General features: G+C 57.6%; 1 protein-coding gene across 1 annotated transcript; it reads left to right on the forward strand.

Moving 5' to 3' along the window:
* Positions 1-359: 359 nt before the first annotated feature.
* Positions 360-23,892, forward strand: LOXL1 (lysyl oxidase like 1). The gene is made up of 7 exons (XM_057724322.1): positions 360-1,846; positions 15,219-15,327; positions 18,145-18,282; positions 18,771-18,927; positions 19,517-19,612; positions 21,240-21,355; positions 23,553-23,892. The coding sequence occupies exons 1-7, from the start codon at positions 709-711 to the stop codon at positions 23,557-23,559; spliced, it is 1,761 nt and encodes a 586-aa protein (XP_057580305.1). The 5' UTR covers positions 360-708; the 3' UTR covers positions 23,560-23,892.
* Positions 23,893-25,140: the final 1,248 nt, after the last annotated feature.

Consider the following 25,140-nt stretch of genomic DNA (forward strand, 5'->3'; position numbering starts at 1 on the left):
CTGGAAGAGGCTGGAGTGGACAGAAGTCAGGGGCTCATTCAAGCCCAAACAAGAAGCCAGAAAGGTGAGACCAGGGATGCTGGGTCCAAAGCAGAGAGAAATGGCCAGAGTGGTGCTGACACCTCAGCCCTGTTATGCCTGCCAGGGCCCCACTCACCAGGCTGAGTCCCCAGAGGCCCCGCCCTCCTACTCCCCACTTCTTTCCCTTCCTCAGAGGCAGGTCTGTGGCTTGGCTGGGAGCTCCAGGGACTGAGGGAGCACAGCAGCTGTGGGACAGGCCACATAGCTAAAACCCGGCGGGCCATAGGGCCCCGCGGAGGAGGCCCCAGCAGGCGGACCAGGCAGCCCGAAAGCTCCCTCCCAACGCTCCCAGCCTGTTGCTTATTCATTCAGAGTGGGAAAACGCCAGCCCAGCGGCCCGCCAGTGCCGGGCTGGCCATGTAAGGCCCCCAGGCGGTCCTGCCTGACGGTGCCCTGCAGAGAGCCTTGTGCAGCCCTGGGCACCGCCCCTGCCCTGCCCTGACCCCTTGGCCTCGAAATGCTGTCATCGGAGGAGCCGTCCCGCTCGGGACAAGGCCAGGATGGACAAAGCTAGAGCTGGGGCAGGCAAGGAGCCGTCCTGTCCTCGAGGCCCTGGGAAGAGGAGCACGCACAGGGGGCCACTCCTGAGAGCCTCTCGGTCCACCAGGCCTCTGCAGAGGGGCCACCATGGCTCTGGCCCTAGCTGGTTGGCAGCTGGGGGCCCTGGTGTGGGGCGCCTGCGTCTGCATCCTGGTGCACGGGCAGCAGGCGCAGCCAGGGCAGGGCTCGGACCCGGGACGCTGGCGGCAGCTGATCCAGTGGGAGAACAATGGGCAGGTGTACAGCCTGCTCAACTCGGGCGCCGAGTACGTGCCGGCGGGGCCTCCGCGCCCCGAGGGTAACTCCCGGGTGCTGCTGGCGGGCGCCCCCCAGGCCCCGCCGCGGCGCAGCCAGGGGGGCCTCCGGCGTCGGCAGGCCCCGTCCCTGCCCCTGCCCCTGCCCGGGCGCGTGGGCTCGGACACCGTGCGTGGCCAAGCGCGGCACCCGTTCGGCTTCGGCCAGGTGCCCGACAACTGGCGCGAGGTGGCCGTCGGGGACAGCACGGGCATGGCCCGGGCCCGCACCTCCGTCTCCCAGCAACGGCACGGGGGCTCCGCCTCCTCGGTCTCGGCCTCGGCCTCGGCCTTCGCCACCACCTACCGCCAGCCGCCGTCCTTCCCGCAGCAGTTCGCCTACCCGCAGGCGCCCTTCGTCAGCCAGTACGAGACGTACGACCCCGCGTCGCGGACCTACGACCAGGGCTACGTGTACTACCGCGGCGCAGGCGGCGGCCTGGGCGCAGGGGCGGCGGCCGTGGCCTCGGCGGGCGTCATCTACCCCTTCCAGCCCCGCGCGCGCTACGAGGAGTACGGCGGCGGCGAGGAGCAGCCCGAGTACCCGCCGCAGGCTTTCTACCCGGCCCCGGAGAGGCCGTACGCGCCGCCGCCGCAGCCCGCAGACGGCCTGGACCGCCGCTACTCGCACAGCCTGTACAACGAGGGCACCACGGGCCTCGAGCAGGCCTACCCCGACCCGGGCCCCGACGCCGCGCAGCCCAACGGCGGCGCCCCCCGCCTCGGCTGGTACCCGCCCTACGGCAACATGCCACCCGAGGCCTACAGCCCGCCGCGGGCCGTGGAGCCGCAGCCCCCCTTCCGCGTGCTGGAGCCTCCCTACCTGCCGGTGCGCAGCTCCGACGCGCCCCCGCCGGGTTCCGAGCGCAACGGCGCGCAGCAGGGCCGCGTGAGCGTGGGCAGCGTGTACCGGCCCAACCAGAACGGTCGAGGTGAGTTCGTCCCGGCGCCCCGGCCCTCCTCCATCCTTTGCGGAAGGCCTCCCCCAGCTGCTAAGGAAGGAACCCCCACCCTCGCCCCTATGGGCAGCCCCAGTGCTTCCCGCCTCCCAGCCTTCGCCCTGTCCACGCGTCGTCATCGGTGCCAGGATTTGGCCAGGCAGGCCCGGGCTCTGATTTGGGCGGTAGGGGCTGGAGGGACTGGACAAGCTTTGGAAAGAGACGCCTTCCAGACCTGGCTTGGGTCGTCTGAGGACAAAGTAAAGGAGCCCCTCTCCCCGCCTCTCCCTCCTTCCCATCAGGGCATGGCCTCCACTCTTGGAGGTGCCCCACCGCCAGCCTGGCAGGGTGAAGCAGGGAGCATTAGGGTCGGAAAGGCCTTAGCGGGCGCCTCCGGAGGTGTGGCAGGTTCCTGGTCACTGGGCACAGGAGAGCTTGGCCAGAATGAACAAGAGGTTAAAAGAGAGGTTCTGGCCTGACAGGAGTGCAGACTAGATGACTCAGAGTTCCTTCACTGCAAGTCCGGACTAGAGAGGTGAGTGAGGCACCGGCCTGGGCACCAAAAAACTTAGTAACTGAGATAAGTAATATTGTAATGCATTTTGAGATCAAAAATAATGCAAAAAAAGATGAACAAAATATCAGAATTTTAAATAGAATCAGTAATGGTGCTATGTCAAACTGTATTCAAGCCTGAGGCAAACTGAAAAATGAGCAATACCAATCTGCATTTATTTGAAATTTTGATATTTTGTTCATCACAGGTTTTTCGTATTAATTTTGATTTTTAAAAATATTGCCTCAAATATTACTTCTCTTAGTTATGGAGTTTTTAGGCACCGTCCTAAATTTTGCACCCCAGGCCAGGGCCTCAGTCACTTAACTCAGTTCACCCTAGTCCTGGCCCTGGGGGAGAGTCCCAGGAGGCAGCTGTGGACAGGGGTGCAAGGGATGTTGAAGCTATGACGTGGTCTTGGGAAAGCCCAAGCCATCTGCACACAGGGACACAGTGGAAGGGGCAGCCTTCCTTCTTCAGATAAGCAACTCCACATATGCTGATAGCAGGCGGGCTCCCTTGGCAAGGGCCCACTAGTGGTCTGGCCAGGGCTGAACAGCTTTTGGCCTAACCTCTGCAGTCCTAGAATTCCGCTTCCTGCTTCTCTCTCTCTCCAAATACAAAGTCAGGTTTGGTTAAGGTCTTCCATTAAGTCCCCAGTGCATATGCTTTCCACCCCAGCCTTGCCTCTTTCAGGCTGCAGTGAATGCCCCAGTTCTTTGCTCCTGAGTCTCTGCTCCACACCAAGTTTGCTGCGCCAGGCCGAGAGGGCTGAGCACTGTGGGGCCCAGGGACACAGGTACTGCACCCCCAGCCTTTGCTCCTCTGCCTCTGTCTGCATGGGGACTCTGCCTTGTCTCCAGCCATACTGCCCTTGGATGAGAGGCTGCTGCTGGTGTGCAGGGGTGGGGACTCCTGTCTCTCTAGCGGCTGCTGGAGCCCAAGGCTAGGGGAGAGGAGTGTGCCCACCGGTAGTACTCACTCCCTCACATTCAAGGAGTAGTACTGCAGTTGGATGCTGAATCCCACTTTGAGAACCTGCAGGAGCTCAGGACAGGAGCTAGATGGAGGGCCCTTCTGTGATGTGATAAGAATGCATCCTCCTGTCACCATGGCCTCACTGACATCCGATCCTCACCAGGACTTGCAGCATCCCTGTAGCAGGGTGTGTTACAGCTCTGCATCAACTGCCCCTCGAGCTCCGTGGAAGAGAGCACACTTTACCTATAGGCTCAACTTTTGTGGTGGCTTTTCTTAGAATGCAAGACCGCAGAGTGAGGCTCAGCCAGAGCACTCCACCTCTGGGCAGAGGAGAAAACCGAGGCCTCAAATAGCACTGCTGGCAGAGCCAGGCCTGGGACTTGACGACTGTGCCCCAAGCCAGTGGCTCTTCGAAGGTCCTTCTTTAGCTTATCAGTTCTTAAGATTCAGAGGGGGACTGGCCAGAGTGAGGCCATGTCTGGAGTGGGGGTGCCTGGTGCTCAGCAGGGCCTCTGGCCCTTGCCCTTCAGCCCCAGTGTTCATTTGGGATTAAAGACCTTTCCCCTGAAGACAGTATATAGATGCCAAGCTGAACCCAGGCCCTGCCCTGAGGGAGGCACAGAAAAGGGGGCACCTCAGTGCTGTGATTGGGCAGGCACTGGGTTAGGGGAGCCAGGGAAGGGGCTTCACCAGCTGGGGGCTAGGAACTCAGGGAGGACGTCCAAGAGGAGGAGGTGCCCAAGCACTGCTACAATCTGTCAGCACCCTCCAAGTGCCCCTTCCCTAGAAATGGGGGGGGGGGGTTGTTGGTTGGAGGGAGGAGGGTGCAGGCTAAATCAGAGCTCACAGAGAGGCCAGAGAGGAAGCAGTACCTTCTCCCCCATCATTTGTTCCCCTTCCCACCCTGCTAGGCTGGGACCATGGAAAATCCCACTTCGGGGAAGGCCAAGCCTTGTGCTTGAGATCAGACCCCCAGGCCTGGTGTGGGAGTCCAGGGCGGATTCTCCGAGACTGACCTCATTCCTCCTGGCCACACACCCAGGGGTCTGAGGCTGGGCGCTGGCAGCCTGCGCGTGTATGTGGGCGTGGACGTGTCCTCACAACACCAAACACATGTGCGCACCGCCCACGTCCTCCACGTTTGGGCGGTTTCCAAGCGCCTGTCGGAGTCTGGTTTCTTCCTTGGGCGCCTGCACCCCCTTCCTTCCCACCCTAGAGAGGGGGTGCTGCCCAAGGACCCCTGCATTGTCTCTGAAATGTGTAACTGGAGGGAAGGTGAGGAAACAGAAGCCCAGGTCACACACCTGGCCTGGCTGTCACAGCAAATCCTTGTAGAGGCCTGGAGGCTGGCTGCCTGCTTCCCAGACGCAGCTGCGTCCCCTGCACTGTGCCCCTCCCTCTCCCATGGCCAGGCCTCTTCTCCTGGCCTCCTTGTCCCTGTTCCTGCCTCCCTACAGCCTCAGCTTTTCCAAGCTGGTGGTATTCGTGTGGACTAAGATGACTGCTGGCCCTAGAAGACCACGGCTTTTCTCCCAGAGCCTCCCCCTTACACCCCAGGCCTGATTCACTGGCTCTGGCCACCCTATGAAACTAACGTGGAGCAGCCACCCTGGCTGTCCTCCCAGGGCATCTCTGGTGGCTATGCCCGCCTTGCCTGGAGTGGGTCCTCCTTCTCTGTCCTCATACAGCCAATCGGAGCTGGGGCTGCCTCCTCCCTGGTCCCTTCCAGTCCGTCCTGTGCATGGGGCGGATATACCCTTGCATTGCTGACCGTATCACTCTCCTACTCAAGAAGGTTCTGTGGCTCCCAAGGCCTTCAGGACAAAATCTCAGTGCCTTAGCCTATTGCTCCAGAACCTGTTGGTCCCCACAGGGACTGTGCTGCTCTCCTAGGCCTAGGTGTTTCATCTCCCTGCACTCACACAGGGATGTTTCTAAGGTACGCCCCTCCCCATCTAGCCTCCTGCGCCCAAGAGGCCAGACAGGGCCCTTTAGTCCCTGAGAGCAGCCCTGGCTCCCTGCTGCACCTCCCACCGCCTGCGCCCCACCCCCCCGCCCCGCCCCAGGCTGCCTCCCTGACTCAGGTCACCCACCCACCTCCACAAGGCTTGGAATAGATGCAGGGAAGGACAGAGCAGGCCTCCTCCCAGCAAGCCTCCAGAGTTGGAGCCCCAGGCGGGGATGATGGTGACGGCTTCAGCCATCGCAGAGGAGCACCTGCTGAGCTTTGTGACTTGAATGTGTGATTTCATTCACCCCCACAGCCTCCTAGAAAGGTGGGGATTATGGTCCTCTGGTACAGATGAGAGAACTCAGACCTGGGAGGTCTCACAGCGGGATGCGGCCAAGCCAGAACTCGAACTGAGCCTGTCATCTCTGCACTGCACTGAGCTGACCCAGGAGGACCCTCACTCCACCTGCAAGGCAGGCGGGGCGGGACTTGAGCCTGGGCCTCAGTTCCGCTAGCCACCTCCAGCGGCATAATTCTGCTAGCCTATGTTGGACACTTTATACATCATCTCTTCTAATTCCCACAACAACCCCACCAGCCAGATGCTGTTATCCCTCCCGTTTCATAGATAAGGTGACAGGCTCACCTGCTGATTGTCACACAACCCCTTAGTAGTGAAACCAGAATTTGAGTCTGTGTGACTCCCCATCCTGTGATCTTAACCCCCAGACATTATTTTTTTTCTAAATTTTCATGTATTGAGGCTTACCTTGCACATCCATTTGGTCATTCAGCAGATACTTGACGCCTACCACATTCTGGGCACTGGTTGCAACAGAGTGAGATGAAACAGAGAGTGTGCACAGCTTTGGAAGCAAAGAGCACCTCCCCAGTGGGGTGTTAGCATGAAGCCTTGTCATTCCCACTCCAGACTCCAGAACATTTATTTAACAAGCATGTCTGCAGCACCTGACACTGTTCTTAGAGCTTTACAATTAGAGTTGCTTAATCTTCAGAACAACCCTCAGTATTACTATTACCCCCATTTTGCAGATGAGGAAACTGAGGCCCTCGAAGGTTAAGTGACTTGTCCAAAGTCACATAACTGGTGACTGGTAGAGGCAGAATCACAGCTCAGCATCCCTCCTTCCTTCCCTGAAGTTGTCTCAAGTTGCTCCTTCAGAAAGAAATGGAGACTTCAGGCTAAGGAAGTTGGGGTAGAGGGTCAGATAGCTATGGAGACAGAGGGACCTGGGTCCTCTTGTTACTCCCCTGTTTGGCAATTGAAGGTCACTAGTGTCAGAACAAACAAGTCGTGTCCGGGGCAGCCTCATCGCAGGCAGACTTCCTGTCTCCTCTCATATCATCTAGTTGCAAGGCCACATCCTCTCTCCCCTGCTCTCACACTGGACCATCCCCACAAGAAGAGACGACTCCCATTTTAAATAATCATAATAACAGCTGATATTATTGAACTCTTAATTGCACCAGATACTATGCCAAGCATTTTATTTTCATTTCCTCATTTTGTTCCCCCAGCAAGCTTGTGAGGTAGATGGTATTATCACCCCCAACTTACAGAGGAGGCAACTGAGGCTAGATAAGTTCAGTAACTCATCCAAGGTCTCAGAATTCATCAGTGGCCAAGCTCAGACCCAGGATGACTCCCCCAGCGAACGGCCCCAACCTTCCCTCTGCTCCTGCCCCTCAGGGAAGGGTGTGTCTCCAAGTTCATTGTTTCTCTCAGGTCTAAACCCCCGAGGACACAAAAAGTTCAGGTTTTTTGCCTTGAGTTCTCAAGCCCCACAGAGTCTTTTGGGGTGGTGGCCGAGCAGGGTGGGGAGTTCTTTGGGACTTAGAGGCTGCAGGCTACTGCCTCACTTGGCCCGGGAGTACTGGCCTTTAGTCCCCTCTCCTCCCTCTCTCCACACCCCAGGGGCCCCCATCTCAATGCCCTCTCGCCTCCAAAGGGGCACTCCTCACCACTAGTCCCAGCCCAAGTCCACCCTCCTCCTGTCCAAGCCAAGAACACATGGAAAACTCCCCAGGACAGTGGCTGGAATGGCAGAAGAGGAGGGGCTGGGGGAGCAGCGGCCGGTCCGCCCAGGCAGCCCACACCTGCTTCCAATTCCGTGCCCGGCATTCCTGCGGGGCAGCAGTCCGCTCAGGAGGGAGGCCGGAAGGGGAGGCTGGGTCTCGTCCCTCCCCTGCCCTGACCTCACAGCCTCCTCACCACAGGCAGCTGGACCCGGAGGGCCTCTCTGTCTGGACTCAGGATTACAGGGCCAGGGCTGCACCTGGGTCCTTCCCCCCCTTACTAATGGACACCCAGAAACTGGGCATCTCAGTATCACCTGAAGATGGGGAGAGGGTGTCAGGACAGCAGAGCAGGAAGGCACTCAGGTGGGGAAGTCGAGGCCTGAGGGGCCTTTGCCACCAGAGTCTCAGGAGACAACCCACCCTCCCTCCCCCTCGTAAGCCAGCTGGAACCACGGGTTTTCCAGCCCCAAAGCTAATCCTTTTTCAAAAGAAAGGGCGTTTGCAGTGGGTCCCAGCCTCTGCCGGATAATGAAGGCTGTGCTCACACAGGCAGGGCCAGCAGACCCTTTGCGGGGGGCCGGTATTCGTGCTTGTGCTCGCTGAGGGTGTACAGGTGCCAGGCCCTGAGCTGTGTACAGAGAATTCATGGGCACCCTGGACCCATCCCTGTCCTCACTGAGGTCTCAGCCCCGCGGCGAGAGACCAGGCGGGCGGGATGCCACTGCGCAGGCCCACTTCCATCTCACCGGACTCGCCAGCTCTCAGAACACGCTGTGCCCCGAGACCTGGGCCGGCAGCCGGGCAGCAGGCAAAGGACAATCCCACCCTCCCCTTCCCCAGGGGCCTCACCTGGCTGAGGAGGGCAGAAATCATCTCATGAGGAAATTCAGCCATTTAACAAATATTCATGGAGTGCCTTGCTGTGTACTGGTGCTTGTCTAGAGTTGGGTATTCATTAGTTTAAAAAAAAGAGACAAAATCCCTGCCCTTGTGGATCTTGTATTTTCATGGGTAAACATAATAAGTAAATAATAGAAGGTGGTAATTAAGTACTGTGGAAAAAGTAGAGATAAGTCAGGGAGATCTGGAGTGTTGGGAGAGGTTACAAAGGTAGTCAGGGTGGGCCTAGTGAAGGCGATGTTTGAGCAAAGACTTAAAGGAGGCAAATGAGTGAGCCACGCGGCTATCTGCATGTAGACCATTCCAGATGGAAGAAACAGCCAGTGCAAAGGCCCTGAGGCAGGAACTCCCTGGGGCTTTCAAGTGTGTTCCAGTGTGGTTTGAGCAGCATGGCATGGGTGTGGGGGCATTATAGGAGACAGGTCAGAGAGGTAACAGGGTCCAGACCATGGAGGGCCTGTAGGCCACTGTGAGGACTTTGACTTTGACTCTCCATGCATTGGGGAGCTACTGCAGTGACATTTAAACAGGGTCTCTGACTGCTATGCTGGGAATGGACAGTGCAGAGTCAGGCAGGGGGCGTCTGAGAGGAGGCTGGTACAGAGATTCAGACCGGGGTACTGGTGGCTGGGCCGGGGGTAACAACAGAGGCGGTGAGCCGTCCGTTTCAGGATATATTTTGGAGAGAGAGATGATGGGATTTCCCGATGGATTGTACGTGGGGTGTAAGAGAAAGAGAGGGGTCAGGCATAACATCAAGGGTGAAAGGATGAAGTTGCCATAAGCTGAGATGGGAAGGCCGTGGGCCGAGTGGGTTTTGTAAGAAAGATAAAAAGTTCAGGTCACTGTGAAGGGTCTGAGGGGCAGGGAGGGGCCCCAGGAGACTGCAGGATCCTCAGAGGCTTCTGGAGGTGGGGGCAGGGGCACGAAGCAGGGCCTGCAACGGTTGGCCGGCAGGAGGGTGGGGCCTGTGTTCACACTGGGAAGAGTGGGAGTGGGTGAGGTGTGCAAGGAGGTGGCAGAAGGCTTGAGCAGAGGGGAAGGCAGCTCACCTCCCCAGAGCTGAGCGGCAGCCTCCTCCCAGCTCAGCCCCGGCTACTTCCTGAGCAGTTTGCTCAACTGAACAAACACACATCCCCTCCTCTGAGTGTGGTCCTGCCACCCAGAGGAGCAAGGCCATCCCTGCCCTTGGACTGGCTCTCCCCGTCTCGTGGGGGCAGTGGAGGTGGTGGCAGAGGAGGGGCCTACAAGGTAGGCTTTGGGGCCTAAAGACTGTGCCCCAATAAGAGTGTGTGTGTGTGTGTGTGTGTGTGTGTGTGTGTGTGTGTGTGTGTGTGTGTGTGTGTGTGTGTGTGTGCACGCGCCCAGCAAGGAATTCCAGGACAGGGGCACTATGGGGTCAGAGGCCAGGGGCAGAAAAGGTCAGTTGTGCTAGGAGCTGCCTACAGATCCTTCTGGTTAAGAGATGTGGAAGGCCAGGTTAAGGCCAGATCACAGAGGGCCTTAGCTGCCACCCTGGGCTTGATTCTGTAGGTGGTGGGGAGATAGTGAAGATTCTGGGCCAGGCTTTATGGCCATCCTAGCTCCTTTGTCTGGGCTACATTGCCCTTCATGGCGGTCACAGCAGATCCTGCAGCCACCTTGCCTGCCTGCCTGCCCATCACTCAGGTGTGGCACTGCCAGGCTGGTGCTGACAATTTAATGTCCTGATTATTAGACGATAATTTCACAGCACCCAGAGCTGCCGGCTCCTGCCCTGGAGGCCCTCCCAGCTCTTCTTTATTCGAGGCCATGCTCTGTGAGCTCTCTGCTTTCCCCACCTAGGGGCTCCTCTGGAGTCTGGCCGCTCGAGCCAAAACATCCTGCTCTGCACATATTTCACAACCCACTGACCGGTTCCTGCTGGACATTGTTTATTCTCCAACCCCAAGCTCAAGAGATTAGGGCTCTTTTGCATTCCATTTTCCTTCATCTGCTTCTTGTGAGCAGGAGGCCGGGGGAGGAAAGACGAGGTTTATGGAACCCACAGAAGAGGGGAAGCCAAAAGGAAAACAGGTGAGGTGTGGGCAAGCGGCAGGAATGTAACCTCAGACCCTCTGCTCTGGGCAGCGGCCAGGAACCGCTGAGCAGGAGGGAACGGATTCCTCCTAAAGCAGGAAGGATTTAGGTCAGACGGTGTGAGAATTTCCTGGCAGCTAAAGTATCCTCTGCAGAGGTTGTGAGAGGTCTTGGGCTCTTGCCCAAGGCTAGAGAATGGACTGAATAGCTCCTGAAAGTATTTTAATCTTCAAGTGTTTATGGAGCCCTCAAACCTGCACTCCAGGGACAGTTAGTCCAACCCCCCATCATCTACCGGAGGAAACTGAGCCTAAGGAAGGGAAGGGACCTGGAGAGCAGGACGACGGGCAAGGTGGTGGAATCGCCTGCTGGAGACGTCCCCGCAAGAAGGGCCCGGCTGAGTCCTGCCAGAGAAAGGGAAGACAGTCCTCGGCTTCCCACGGGCTGGCCTGTGGTCAGCCGGCAGCTCCAGGCCCAGCCTGGGTGAGGTGGGAGGACATTGGCCCCCCAAGAGGCAGCGTGTAGGGGCCCTGGATCCCCCACAGAGAAAGCTCCAGGGGCAGAGTGGGAATGCCGAGCCCTGGTGCTTGTCCCTCAGCTGTGTCTACACTGCCCCGGAGGGTCTGATGGGGCCCCCCAAGGCTGAAGCGCTTTCTCCAGACCAGAGGCTGCCTGCAAAATGGCCTCAGGACCCGATTCACTCCCACCTGGTCCCTCCCCAGCCGAACAGCCCGGCTTTGGTCATCCCAGGGGCCTTTGCTGCCCTCTGACTCAGTGTCCCCCCAGTCCTGGTCCTGGGGAAGAGTGCTCACAGGGTCCAGCCCCAGACTCCAGGCCATGCGTGAGGTGGAGGACAATCAGTCTGCACGAACGGAAGCAGTGAGGCCTAGAGAGGGGCCAGGCCTGCCCAGGGCCATGCAGAAGGTCTCTGACAGTAAGGTAAGAAGTCAGGCTCCTGCCTTTCTCCTGGGCATGGAAGGCAGGTCACCGACGGTGACCAGGCCTCCCTGGGTAGCCTGAGCAAGACCATCCGCCCAGCCTTTGAGTGGCCAGCCCCATCCCCAGGGGTCCATGGCTAGACTGGCCGTGGGGGGTGCGTACTGTGGAGTCCTGCTAGCAGTGACAAGCAATGAAATTGACATATCTTAAAAGTTTACGCTGACTGGAAATCAAGAAACAGAACAAGATCCATAAGACAATATCATTTATATACTTCAAGGGTACATACCCACCTCCAACACGCTGCAGATTTTACACAGAGACACAGATGTTCAAAGATAGGTCTGAGAGTCAGGGTAAGGATAAAGGTTAAAAAATTTAATTATGAGAGGGGCCTTGCATAGACCAGTGATAATGATTAGTTTGCTCTGAAATGAATTATGATCAATTCAGTTCTCTGCATTTATGAAAACAGGAGTCTCTGGGAAAACCGCACTGGAAGCTACTTTATAATGCCTCCAGTGCCAAGTCCAAGGGCTGGATGACTCCATATATTCTGGATAAGAGATCCCAGCTCCCCCTCCCCCTGCCGCCCCCAAATTACATCCCATGACTGGTGGTTCTCCCTGCCTTCTGAATAAGCCTTACCTTCTCTCCAGGATCTTCCTTTAAAATGCACACTTTTGGGGATGGTGGGGAGGGGAGGGGAGCACCATCCCCTCCCCACCATCTGGACTTCACCCAACATCAGCCACCCTGCCTGGAGGTCCTGGTTGTACCCCCCAACCAGGGGTACACAACCAGAGACATCAAACTGGTACCCCTACCCCTACATCCACAAGCCCCCACTCAAGCCTTCCCTCATCCCCCTTCCAACATCACACAAGCCCCTATAGAGGGGCTGAGAACCCAAGTCTGCAGGCCTGGCTGCTGATGGAATGCCTCCTGGGAGAGCAGTGGAGAAGGAGGCATTGTTCCTTCCTGGGAAAACATACCAGCCAAGGGAGGTGGCCTGCTGTTCCCAGGGACCTCAGCAGGGGATCCTGAAGGGGGTGGGGGAACCCAGCTTGAATTTCTGAGGCTGCTCTCTTTTTCAGCAGCTTCCCCCAGGGCAGTGAGTGTGTGACAGAGGTGGAGGGTGGGCCGGGGGAGCCGCTGTGATGGTCAGAGATGCAGAACACAGAACATAAACTAATGATCAGGGTGATTTCATTTAGGTGCTAGAAAAGGCATAACGAATCTAGTGATTAAAACACAGGTCAGTGGTTACCTGGGGAGGAGGGAGGGGGTATTTACTGGGTAGGGGCAGGAAGGAACTCTCGGGGATGATGGAAACATGTGGTGGTAATTACACTGTGTATACATTTGTCAAAACTTATCAAACTGTATGCCTACAATCTGTGCATTTGACTGTGTGTAAATTATAACTTTAGAAAAATCATTTTTATAAAAAGAAGAATAACAAGTAGGATCCTGGAAGGAGGCTGGGACCTGGGAGCACCTCCTGGGGCTTCCCTGACTTGCTGTGTGACAGTGGGCAAATTCATTGCCCTCTCTGAGCCTCTGTTACCTCCAGCACCTCTGTGTGAGGGAGACAGGGTGAGGAGCATGCTCGTGGATGATTGGAACAGTAAAGTATTAAGCCAGTAATCGTTAAAGAAGCTTGCCTGGCAGAGACTGACTGCCTAACAGTCAGTCAGCCCCAAAGCACAGTGGGTTGCCCTGCTGAGGGGGTGAGTGGGGCCCAGTCCCTGCCCTAAGGGAGTGCATAGTCTGGAGGGGAGTAAACACAGGTAAATATGATGAAATCTAATTATAGATGGTACAGATCTAGTAGTGAGACAGAAGTATGTGCAGCCTGGAATGTCACTGCCAATCAGGGAAGACTTCCTGGACTAGGAGGCACCCACCTGAACCTGAAGTTCCTCCACAGTAAAAGGAAGATGGTCATCTTTGGTTCAGTATAGGACCAGGATCAGAACCCAGTATGTGATCATAGGGTACAGTCAGAGGCCAGGAATGGCACCAGTCCTTGCTGGCCCTGAATATCTCTGGCCTCTTAGCTGGCTCTTCCAGCTTCCCTGGTGGACTGCATAGCCAACTCATGAAATGGCCTAGAGAGGAAGGGTCGGGCCAGAAAAGCTTTGTAGAGCCATCTGTGCAGTGTTTATTGAAACCGGGCCTGGGGTGGGGTGGCAGGCCGTCTGGTGCCAAATGCTGGGTCTTATGAAGCTTCAGGCCCAGCCGACCCACCACCACATGTCGCTGAGGGACAGGCTCTTTGATAATGGGAAAGGGGACTGTTCCTGTCTTTTTCACCTCCCCCACACACTAGCTTCTGGGGACCAGAGGGTGAGAAACAGCTTGATATCGAGGTGGCCCTTGCTTTCAGGGCCTGAGGATCCCTTGGGAAATGACTGCAGGCATTCCTGGGGGCTTGAGTAATGGGGCCTAGGCTGGCCAAGACGGCCCCCATCAGCCAGGAGCCACCTCATCCTCACCCACCCTGTGCTCCAAGCTTCCTCTTCATTCCGAGTAGGTGAGATCACACTGGCTGCTCCTACATGGGGCCGGGGCCCTGGGGCGAGCAGGGGGAGGGTCTGGGGGCCCCAGGGATGTGTTTGTGAGGGGTGGCGCGCAGCAGACACCTCTGGGAAAGGCTAAGAAGCCGGAGTCCCCCTCCTCTGCCTCATCTTCTGGATCTATAAGCTGACAAGAGGGTTTTGGCAGCAGGAAGAAGGGGCTAGAAACCTGTCTGCATGACTCAAGCCCCCTCCCCATGCCTGGCCCCCAAGAACAGAGGGCTTGAAAGAAGCTAAGCGGAACTTACAGCTTCATTTTATCCTTTATCCGCCAGAGTCCCTGCAGCCTGGGAGGGGAGGGGGCGTGGAGGCCCCGGCCATTCCCCTTTAAGCTGGTGGCTGCGCTGAGATGGAGCCCAGGGCTCTCAAGTCCCCTTGCCCACCTCCCAGCCCTTTCACACACCCAACTTCAAGGTCTTTCCTCCTCTGTTCCATGTGGATAGGGCCTGGACACCTGAGTTCGGTTTCTGCTCATTCCTAATCATTCTCACTGGGAGTAAGTTACGTGTGGGGGGAGCGGGGGGTGCAGAAGGGACAGACCCCTGGCTCCCGCATAACCTGGGGAACAAGTGATCCAGGGGCTGGAGCAGACTCCAGACTTCCCCTAGGCAGGGGAGGGAACCAGGCCCTCCTCAGATTGGAGGCCAGAGGCTGCAGACAGGGGAAGGTGTGGTCAGGTCTGGGGGCCAATGACAGGATGCAAGGAATCCTGAGAAGGGTGGGAGAATCCTGCCCAGTCAGCAGCCTGCTCTGTTTTCCTGTGAGCCCCTCCTTTCCTGACCACCCCCAGTTCTGCCAACCACCTGGTTCTGCCCAGGAGCCTTCTGGGACCCACCTGGGGCCAGAAGCCCAGGGCTCTCTCTTGGCGGCTCACAGAGAATGCCTGCTGCAGGGGTGAGAGGAGCAGAGGGTATCTGGGGGCTGGTGCCCAGAGGCCTGGGAAATGCTGTCAGGAAATTACTTGGTTCATTCAGTCCTGCCCCCAGGCCCTTGTTCCTGCTACTCTCCCTGCCAAGAATACCCTTCTGTCTTCTCTGGCTCTCCAAATTCCACCCAGTCACCCCCTTCTGACTCATGTGCCAGGAGGCTCAGCGGTCCCAACAGCATGGAACTCCAGAGATGAGGCCCTGCTCCCTGATCTCCCTGACCCCACACCTGAGCCTAGGGTGAGTGGTTCCAGTCACACACTCGCTCACGCTGGGAGGCTTCCAGGAGGAGGTGACAGCCTGTATAGAGGAAGAAGGATGGCAAAGGGCGTATGGGGTCGGGGAGGTCTCCGGGTTTCAACCCCGGCCAGCCTGACCCTCCTCGATGCCGAGCTGTTGCTACCTCCTCCCTCTCTCCCACTCCCCATTCCAGGCCTCCCTGACTTGGTCCCAGACCCCAACTACGTGCAAGCGTCCACATACGTCCAGAGAGCCCATCTGTACTCCCTGCGCTGTGCTGCGGAGGAGAAGTGTCTGGCCAGGTAAGGAGATGAGGAGGAAGCGTGGACAGTCCCCAGGAGTCACCCAGAGCCTGTGCTCACGCTGGCCAGGTTGCCCGCAGGCTGTACGACCCTGGCCTCGTCATCGGTGGGCCTTGCCTCCCCCAAGGAAGTCGGGGTGGCGGGGTGGGGACGGGAATGAGGGTGATCCAGCAGTTCCGTATACATCACTATATGAGGAACCTAGTGGCGTTTAATTTTCACACCAGCCCCAAAGGTCTGTGTTGCCCTGTCAGTAACTAAGGAGCAGTGAGAGGAACTAAAACCTTCAGATCTGAGCTGCCTCGTGAGAAGGTTCCTCATGCGGAGCCCAGGGAGGTCTTACAGGTGCCTTCAGGATAGAGGCAGGATTATGGGGCCTTCTCCACAGAGGACAGGTGTGGGCTGCCCAGCAGGGGCCGTGGGCATGGGTGACAATGAGGCCTCAGTTATGTGTTGCACTAAAGAGAAGGGAAGGACACCAGTTAACTTGAACCGGGAGGTGAGCACAGCCAACTCTCCATTATTCCTGGGTGATTCTCCTCTTGCAGAGCTTGCGTTTAAATTTATTGACAGCAAATGTTCCATTCAAATTTGTATGCTTTGGGGACATCTCCCTGTGCTAAAAGAACTAGTTAAAGATTACATTGACCTGCTTCTTTTGTTGACATCTGTCTACGTTGAAAGCTCCTATTTTTCTTAATTATTTGCTTTTTTTAAACATTTGAACTCTATTTACTTTCACTTTTGAGTATCTGGGAAGCCCTTTAGAATTTCAACATTTTCTCACTTATGGAACCGCTTGTTCACTGCCACTCAGAGTCGCTGACCACAAACTGTTATCTATCTGTAACAAGATGAAGAGCTTGCACTGGAATGTAACCCAACTCACTGCTTCCTTCATTGAGAAAGTCTTGCTTCAAAAAAAAAAATCGAGAAAGTCTTGCTTCAAAAAAAAAGTATCAGCTGAACTAGACAGTGTGATTAATGATGTAATTGATTTACATGCTGGCACAAGTTCCTTATCTCGTTACAGACTGGCAACAGACCGCGTGCGAACTGGCACCGGTCCAGGGACCACACGTGAGTTCCACTCAGTCGGCATGCCCACTCAGGTCTCGTCCCTGGGGAGACAGCAGCCTAACAGTCCTGCTCCTGCTACAGTTCCTCCAGTGGGGAGGAGCTCAGTCTCCACGGCCGTCCATCGAGGCTGAGTTTTGAGGAGTTTGAGTCAAAACCAAACTGTTACTCCATCTTCAGGGAACATCCTGTGTGCCCACACCTGAGCTCCTGAATGGGCCGGGGAAGAGGCAGCTGAGGCTACATCCGAGGGGTCTCCTGGTCTAGCTGGAGAAAGTGGCCTCTCACCCAGAGCCAAGCGACAGGGAGTGGAAGGAGAGCTAGAAGTGGCGGTTGGCAGGCTGGAGCTGTGCGAGGCCAGAGGAGGGAGCGGTTGGCAAGGGCTGAGGCCTCCGTGGAGGCTGGGCGTGGGATACAGACCTAGAAAATGCAGCAGACCTGAAGCCCTGGAGCAGCAGGGCCCTCGGAGATCATCGAAAGCGTGGGTTGCAGACCAGTGCCAGTTCACAGAGAGCAGGCAGAACTCAGAACTCAGATGAGGGAAGGGACTTGCTCCAAGTCTCACCACGGGTTTGTGGCCAAGCTGGGCCTAGAACCCAGACCCTAATGGTTTCCCACGGTGTGCTGAGCCCAACAGAAGGGCAGGACTTAACTGAACAGAGGGAAGGAGGATGTTTTGTTCCAACACAGACACAGACACATTCCAAGCCTTCCTCAGACAACGCCAAGGGCCTCACGTCCTGGCAGACAGAAGCCTGCACCGCCTGTTGTTCAGACATCCTCTCAGAGAGAGCTAATCCCCATGACTGGACACCTCCTACCTCTGGCCTTAGGGCCCAGACCTTAATGAGTGCCAAGGAAGTGCCCCTGAGGCTGGCCAAGACAGCTGTCTGCAGTCAGCTGCAGAGGGAGGAGGCTTCAGCCCGCCCTCGTTCCTACCTACGAGGTGTGAACACGTGTGTCCCCTCACTGCTGCCCCTCAGTTTTCCCTCTTTTCCCTTCTCTCCTCACAAGGCCCACCTCAGTTGGCAGCTGGGGGTCAGCAAGTGAATCGTGAGCAGGCAGTCCACACCAGACCAGTGCTTCCTGAGCAGAAAAGGGCAGGTGGCTGGCCCGGAGGCCAGTCAGGGAGAGGTGGCCTACAAGCACTGACCCGGCTCAGGGTGTGTGTGGTATCGGGGTGTGCTGTAGACAGCACCGTTAGATCTCACAGGCAGTCGTGAGTCCTCTAAGTGGGGCAATCAAGGCAGACTTCCTGGAGGAGAGGGCCAAAGTTGGGTCTAGGAAGCTGGGTGAGTTCTGGGTCAGGTGAACAGCACAGGCAAAAGTACAGATTAGTGAAGGAGTTAAGTCTGCTTGGGAAACAGTGTTTGAAGCTGGAAGTGTAGGGGGAGGGAGAAGGTCAGAATCTCCTGGGTAGGACTATTTTATAAAAGCCCTCCAAAGATTTTGATTTGCCCCCACCCTCCGGGGCTGTCCCCAGCTGAGAGTCACCTGCAGGCGTCAGGTACCCGCAGAGGGTCATCATCAGGCCAAATGCTGCTTTAGAAAGGCTCCATTGGCAGCTGCCAGCCACGTGGCAGAGGCCAGAAAGGAGGGACAGCCAGCAGAGGGGAACAGAGGCCTGAGCCTTGGCTGCAGGGCAGGGGTCAGACGTGAGAACCTTCAGGGGTGAGCTGACCCACGCTGGGTGTCTGTGTCTGGTACCAAGCCCCTCCGGTCTCCGCCCTGTTCCCACAGCACAGCCTACGCCCCCGAGGCCACTGACTACGACGTGCGGGTGCTGCTGCGCTTCCCCCAGCGCGTGAAGAACCAGGGCACGGCAGACTTCCTCCCGAACCGGCCGCGGCACACCTGGGAGTGGCACAGCTGCCACCAGTGAGTGGGCCGCCTGGCCCGCCCCCTCCTCTGGGCCAGGGGCCCTGTGCCCGAGCACCCCTCCACATGAGCGCTCCGGGCGGGGCCGTGCTGGTGCCAGGGCCCCGGGAGGTGTTTTATGCCAAGGAGCCATCACTGGGGCAAGGATTTCTCAGAGGAGCCTTAGCAAAAGCTGGAATGGAAGATGGGATGTAGGAGGATCGGTCTTGATTGGGGGTGGAAGTATCTAGAATACAGGGCATCACCCAACGGAAGCCAGTACAGGTAGGAGCCCAAGAGGAAGTGAGGGGTCTTGAGGAGGTGCCCTCCTAGGGGGACTGGCGCCAGAGATGCTGCCTGTGGGACACAGGGCCCAAGGAGCCCCAGGAGCCCAGACTGGTCAGGAGGTGGTATCACAGCAGGGTCACCTGGGCCCGTCTCAGGAGGGGAGCGGGCTGGGAAGCTGGGGTGACTAGGCCCTCTTCTCCCTCTTCCTCTGCTGCCCCTAGGCATTACCACAGCATGGACGAGTTCAGCCACTACGACTTGCTGGACGCAGCCACAGGCAAGAAGGTAGCTGAGGGTCACAAGGCCAGCTTCTGCCTGGAGGACAGCACCTGCGACTTCGGCAACCTCAAGCGCTACGCGTGCACCTCTCACACGCAGGTTGGGCTGGAGAGCCAGGGCAGGGGCTCCAGAGGACGGGGGGGACGCCTGCCAGGGATGGGGAAGCTGGGCCAAGCTGAAGATGGGCTAGTGCCAAGGCTCCTAGCCGCTCTGCTCAGCCGGAATGTGGGTCTTCTCGCCAGTTCTGAGGCTACCACAGGGCCCCTCGGGGACGACCCTCCACCTCCATTCCCAGGGGTGTCTGCTTATGGAAGGAAAGGAACATTCCAACGAAATCTGGATGGCATGATGTTCCATTTGCCTAGTTGTCCACCCAAATCCATCTTTCTGTCCAAACATCCAGAGTGTCCATCTATCCTGCCTGTCTGTCTCTCTGTCCATTCCTTCATCCATCTCTCCCAGGCATCCCCTCACCTTCATTTCATCCCTCCATCTGGCTATTACAGCTGTCTCTCTGGTCCGTCCACGCAGTGGGCTTAGGACGGGGCAGACCCACTCTGAGCAGCGACCCTGGGCCAGGATCAGGACGAAGCACAGAGGAAGGAGGACCCCGGGCTGCTGCAGTGGGCATGGGGAGCCTCTGAGGAGTGCACAGCACCCCAACCTCTGCTCCTGTCCCTCTTCCTAGGGCCTGAGCCCAGGCTGCTATGACACATACAACGCAGACATCGACTGCCAGTGGATTGACATAACCGATGTGCAGCCCGGGAACTACATCCTCAAGGTGGGGCCCCTGGTCAGAGGCACTCCTCCAACCTGATGCTCACTGCCTCTGAGATAAGCTTTGCCCTCTGGGCATATTCCCTGCCCACCCTACCCCCCAGCTTCTGAGCAGCTGACATGTCCCCGAGGCCTGCACTTCCCATCTGAAGGTCTTAGCCTCAGGCAGACACAGCCTCTTCCCATAAAAAACACCTAGGAACCTCGGTGCAGGTGTGGTGATGCTAGAGGAGGTGGTGACCCTGTCTTCCCTGACAGAGGACTTGGAGAGCCATGGGGTCCATCCCCTTGTCTGTGGGCAGGGCAGGCTCTGTGCCACCTGGGAGAGGACACTGCCCTTTCCTGAGAGAGACCCTCACGTCCTCACAAGACCCCTGCAAAGCCAAGGGCTCCTGTGACCAACAGTCCTGAACCCCTCTTCTGGCCTGAACCCCTCTTCCATGTCCGCTCACTCCAACACCACTTCCCTTGGGGGAGACAAGTAGAAAAGCACGCCAAAGACACACAGCCCAGTGTGGTACATCCATGCAGGCTGGATGGGGGCCAGGTCATTGTGACTTCACCTGGGGAAGCCAAATCTTAGCCTTCTTCTTGCAGGTGCAGAGAGAGGGTGGGACTCACCCTGCCAGCCCCCCTGGGCCCACTGCTCTATGCTGGAGTAAAGGAAGAGCAGAGAAGTGGGGCCTGGGAGATGGCTTTAACCTGCATGAAGACCGGCAGCTGGGCGGCTGCATTCAGAGCACGGCAGCCCAGAAGCAGCTGGCTGCAGCCTGATCCTGAGCCCCTCTCAGTGGGCGCAGGGGGGCCTCTGCTCAGCCTCACCCAGGGGCCAGGGTTGTCAAGGCTATTCTTTTCCTTCCCTCACTCACCCACTCAGCAAACTCATACAGTAAAGGCCCTGCTGAGTTCTAGGTTCCAAGGATTCAAGACACTTAAGTAATGCACAGTTCCTGTCCCTAGGGAATGTAACTTAAATATAACATCATGGCATCTCTTCTTACATGTTCTGCAAATAGGGCCGGGTATAGCCTGCCCCAGTGAAGCCCTCCCCTATCCATCCAACATTTAGAAGATTTCCTTGCGTCCTGATGCTTCTCTCCAGACAGGTTATGCTTGGGTCAGCATCGCAATGAGTGTCAGGTGCCTTGGGCTCCAGCGCAGGAGATGCAACCTGGCATCAGACAGGCCTTCCACAGATCATCTAGGCATGCACAGGGAAAGGGTTCAAGCCTCCAACTCAGGGAGACCAGGCATGGGATCCCTGCTCCATCCCTCACTCAGTGCTGGGTTCCCTGGGGCAGTGTCTCTGAATGCCCCATGTGGGTTCCCCTGGCCTGGGCTCTGACTCTGGGGAAGCCTCCTATCTTCCAAGAAGGATGATCCAATGATGCTTTCTTTGACTATGAGCTATCTCTTCATTCCTTTCTGTCTCCCCACATCTTCCCTGTCTCTCCATCAGGGTATTTCTGTCTCTGGGTCTCTTGGTCTCGCACAGTCTTTCTCCATCTCCCTTTCTCCCTTTCTCTGTCTCCTCTGTTTCTGCCTGTCTGCCTCTCCACCTTCCCTGGTGACCAAGTGAAGCACAGCCCCCTGACCAGATCCCTTTCCCTTCTCTTCCGTTCCCTCTTCAGGTGCACGTGAACCCAAAGTACATTGTTCTGGAGTCTGACTTCACCAACAACGTGGTGAGATGCAACATCCACTATACAGGTCGCTATGTGTCTGCCACAAACTGCAAAATTGTGCAGTAAGTGCTCGTCCAGCCCCTCCTTACTCCAGCCCCTCTCCTACCTGAGGAGCAGGCCGGGCCGCGTGAGACACGCAGGATCCCTGCACGGCGGGTCACCTTGACGGCCACACACAGCTGCGGCTGGGCCAGCCCACAGGCTGAGCAGGAGGAGGCCGACCCACCATACCCACCCAGACCGAGTGCTCAGGATGGGGGCGGCGCTCAGCCTGCGGGGCGTTGATTGGGGCGTGGCTCCCTGTCTTTCCTCACGTGCAGACGACCAGCAGGAGGCAGCGTGTTGGGTGGAGGTGCACGGGGCTCTGCCACCCTGGTTCTGTGACTCCCTTGCTCTGGGCCATCGGGCAGTTCACCTCACCTCTCTGAACTATTTATCTCTTCATCACTTGCCACGCAGGCTTGTGAGGAGGATTTCAAGGCCTGACGTCTGTGTGGGTTCCAGGACCCTTCACACTGGTGCTCAGGGAGGGGCAGCTGTGTGGTCATCAGTGTCTGTAACAGGTGGAATGAATGAAGCAGTCCCAGGTTAGAAGGGATTCTGGTTACAACCACTTCTAATCGGTCATCAGTCCATGGGCCCCACTGTGGAGGGAGCTGATGAACTCTGGGCCCAGGCCTCTGGCACGTGGCTCCTCAGGCGTTGCTGCCCCGGGCTGGCTGTCCTCAGCGTCTCTCCTGATTTCTCACATGAAGTACTTTGCATAGGGACCCCCTGCTTACAAACTCATTAAAAAACCCAGTCCCACTCCATGTGAATTTTAAATGCTTGATCAGATCAAAGCAACTCTTTCCCATTTAAAAAATAAGAAAAAGAGTAGTCTCCTAGAGCTTTAGTCCATCATCCAGGGGACAAATGGCAGGGATTCCAAGGCCCAGAGAAGCATCTTTCCCCAAACATGTGCTTATTAATGGTTGACAGGTATGAGAGGTTTAGCCTGTCACCAGCTCAGGGCTCAGTGTGTGACCAGGCTCAGGGCTCAGTGTGTGACCAGGATTAAGGCTCAGCATGTGACCCCGGTCAGGGCTCAGAGTGTGACCAGGGTCAGAGCTTGGTATGTGCGGGCTCAGCGTGTGTTTAGAGATAGCCCTTTCACCCTTGGCTGCTACCACTAAGCTAACTGTTCACAGCTCCCCCGACCCCCCCATCCCTCCCCCCCCCCCCCACACACACACCGTGAGAACAGTAGCCTTTGGTTCATTTCAGAGGTTAGGTTCCTCGTTAGCAGGATTAGATCAGAATTATCCAGGTCACAGAGTATGTTTGAAACGACTAACTCCTGCCCCATCCCTGGCAACCTAGCCCTTTGGCAGGCCTGGGTTTCCAGCACCTTCTCGCTCCTCAGGGCTTGTCTTGCTCAGCTATTAAAAATCCAGGAGTCACCTAAGCAGCAGAGGTTTTCTGAGAAGCAATTCTAGGGAAGGAGGAGGAGGCAGGAGGGAGAGAGGCAGGGACCTAGGAGAGAAGCAGCAGGCTGAGGGGTGCGAGGGAGGCGGGGAGTCTGTGTGCACTCCTGTTCCTCCTGCTGCTGGGAAAGGTGCATCCAAGCAGCCTCCCGTTTCGGGGGGCGGCACCACGAGCTGGGCGCCTCAGCGGGGCGGACAGAGGAGCCGCCCCGCGCCCCCCTCGGGCTCCCCTGGGGCCTGCGGGCGCAGGCAACGCCGAGGCCCTGCCTTCCGCGCCCTCTACAGAAGTGCCTGGAGAGGCTCAGGTCTCATTAGTGTGTCTCCGCGACCCTGACCGCAGGCGGGCGGCTGGGCCAGCGCGCAGGAAGCCGGACGGAGCGTTCCCAGAAAGGCCACGGGACTGACGCCTGTGGGTTTCAATCATGTTTCTGAAGAGGAAAAAGGAGGCCTTTTTTTTTCCCCAAAAGTACTGAGTTAGAAAAAACAAGAAAGTATTTTCAGACAGTAGCAGCTCTGCTGATGGCCTAGAAAAGAATCTGGAACTCAGGGCACGGGGAGGGGGCTGTGCCAAGACCGAGCCCTGCATGGGAGCCCGTGAAACCCCTCTTCTTGGAGCCCCTTTCCCTGAGCCCAGATTACTGAGGGACATGGAGGCCCGTGCCCGCCCTCCCGTAAGGGACCTGGGCTGCGGAAGGGAAGCGCTCAGCCGGGGAGGCACGGGGGGCCTTGCCGACAGTCGAGTGAGGGGCCCTACCCTCAGCCTGCCGCTGACTTGCTCTCTTTCTTTCCTTAGATCCTGATCGTGGAGAGGGTGTACAGGCAGCCAACCTTCCCACCTCCCAAAGCAGGGGCTGCTCCCCAGGCAGCCTCCTGCCAGGACAAGCCCGGCCCGAGGGGCCCAACCCCCCACCCACAGGCAGGGGCAGCTGGACGCCAAGAGCATCCTTCCCTGCCCGCCTCAGGGAGCGAACGTGGACCGAAACCACAGGGATTCCGGATGCCAGGCCCAACTGTGTACTTAACTTTCCCCTACAACGTTATTTTGTTGGTTGTTGGTTTTTATTTTTTATATTTTGGCCATACCACAGAGCAACACTGCCCAGGCCTGGGCTGAATAAAACAAGGTTTTTCTACTCTGTGGTTCTGCATGTGGCCTGCTGGCCAGGCTGGCCAAAACTAAGTTGGGCTCAGGGGACATCCTTGGGCTTCATCCTTCCCTAGCAGAATGTGGAAAGGGCAGCCGCCACCCTGTCAGGACCACAGCTTGACCGAGAGGGCATCAAGCCCACGGTGGAAACCCCACAGGGTTTATCTCGGGGCCAAGCCTGCTTCGTGGGAAAATGCCCACATCCCACCGTGGGAGGGGCCCCAGGTACCGCATCGTCCACCGCCATCCGCCCTGCAGCTTCACACCCCACCCCCTTGCTCTCTCACGCACTCCCCCACTCCACCAGCCCCTCGCTCCCTCACTCACGTATTGAGCGCCTACAGAATGCCAGGCCTGTGCTGGGACTGAGCAGACAGGAGAATCAGACACAGTTCCTCTCACAGGGAGTGGAGGGGGTGCACCCGGCAACGTGAGCTCCATACCTTGTAAGACAGCCTCTAGGGGCAAAGGTGCAGCCTTCACATGGGAGGTGGCATCTCCCTCTGCGTTTACTTGGCAGAGGCTGATGGGGGCGGCGGCCCTCTAGCTCCTGTCCTGGCAGTGATACCCAGAGCTCCTGGACACTGGAGCTTCGGGGCGGGAAGAAGCAGAAGGCAGGCGCCTCCTCTCTTCCCTCCCCTCCCACAAGCCCTCAGAACACTCTTGCATCCACCTGCCTCCTGCCAGTTCCCTTCCTTCCCAGGGGAGTAACACTAGTGAGAAAGGGAAAGAACCTCAGTCCCAGAACCAGGGCTCTGGGTTCCAGGGCCAATTCTCCTGCTCACTGGCTATGTGCCTTTGGGCGAGGCATGCTACACCTCTGGGCCTCAGTTTCCCCATCAGTAAAATGGGAATGCTCTCCTGCCTGGCCCACACGCTGACATGGAGAGCCAGTGAGCTACTCCTGCAGGGGCAGGTACTGGGTGAACTGCAGGGTGTTGGACCCACCCCGTCCAGATCACTGTGGTCTCCCCGACCCACGGCACTCAGAGTCCTCCAAGGAGAAGGGGGTGCCCTCTTTTTGCTCTCACACTATTCATGCCTCAGGATCCTTGGAAGCAAGTAGGTACTCTGGCAGGGTGGAGAGGGAGGGCTTCTTGAAGCCATGCTGCGCTTCTAGAAGGTCCTGGCCCCAGCCCACTGGAGCCCTTGGGCCACTCACCAGCCCAGGCAGAGGATGGGATGGAATGTGGCTGCAGCCCCTCGAGCCTTCCCTCACGGAGTCTTGCCAGGA

The sequence above is a fragment of the Hippopotamus amphibius genome, chromosome 2 (assembly GCF_030028045.1).
Source record: "Hippopotamus amphibius kiboko isolate mHipAmp2 chromosome 2, mHipAmp2.hap2, whole genome shotgun sequence".
Classification (NCBI taxonomy): Eukaryota; Metazoa; Chordata; class Mammalia; order Artiodactyla; family Hippopotamidae; genus Hippopotamus; species Hippopotamus amphibius.

Bases quoted from the DNA above. Each gene is read 5' to 3' on its own strand.
- LOXL1 (XM_057724322.1), top strand. From the start codon at position 709: ATGGCTCTGGCCCTAGCTGGTTGGCAGCTGGGGGCCCTGGTGTGGGGC. The intron at 1,847-15,218 runs GTGAGTTCGTCC...TCCCCATTCCAG, and splicing joins GCCCAACCAGAACGGTCGAG to GCCTCCCTGACTTGGTCCCA. The intron at 18,283-18,770 runs GTGAGTGGGCCG...TGCTGCCCCTAG, and splicing joins GAGTGGCACAGCTGCCACCA to GCATTACCACAGCATGGACG.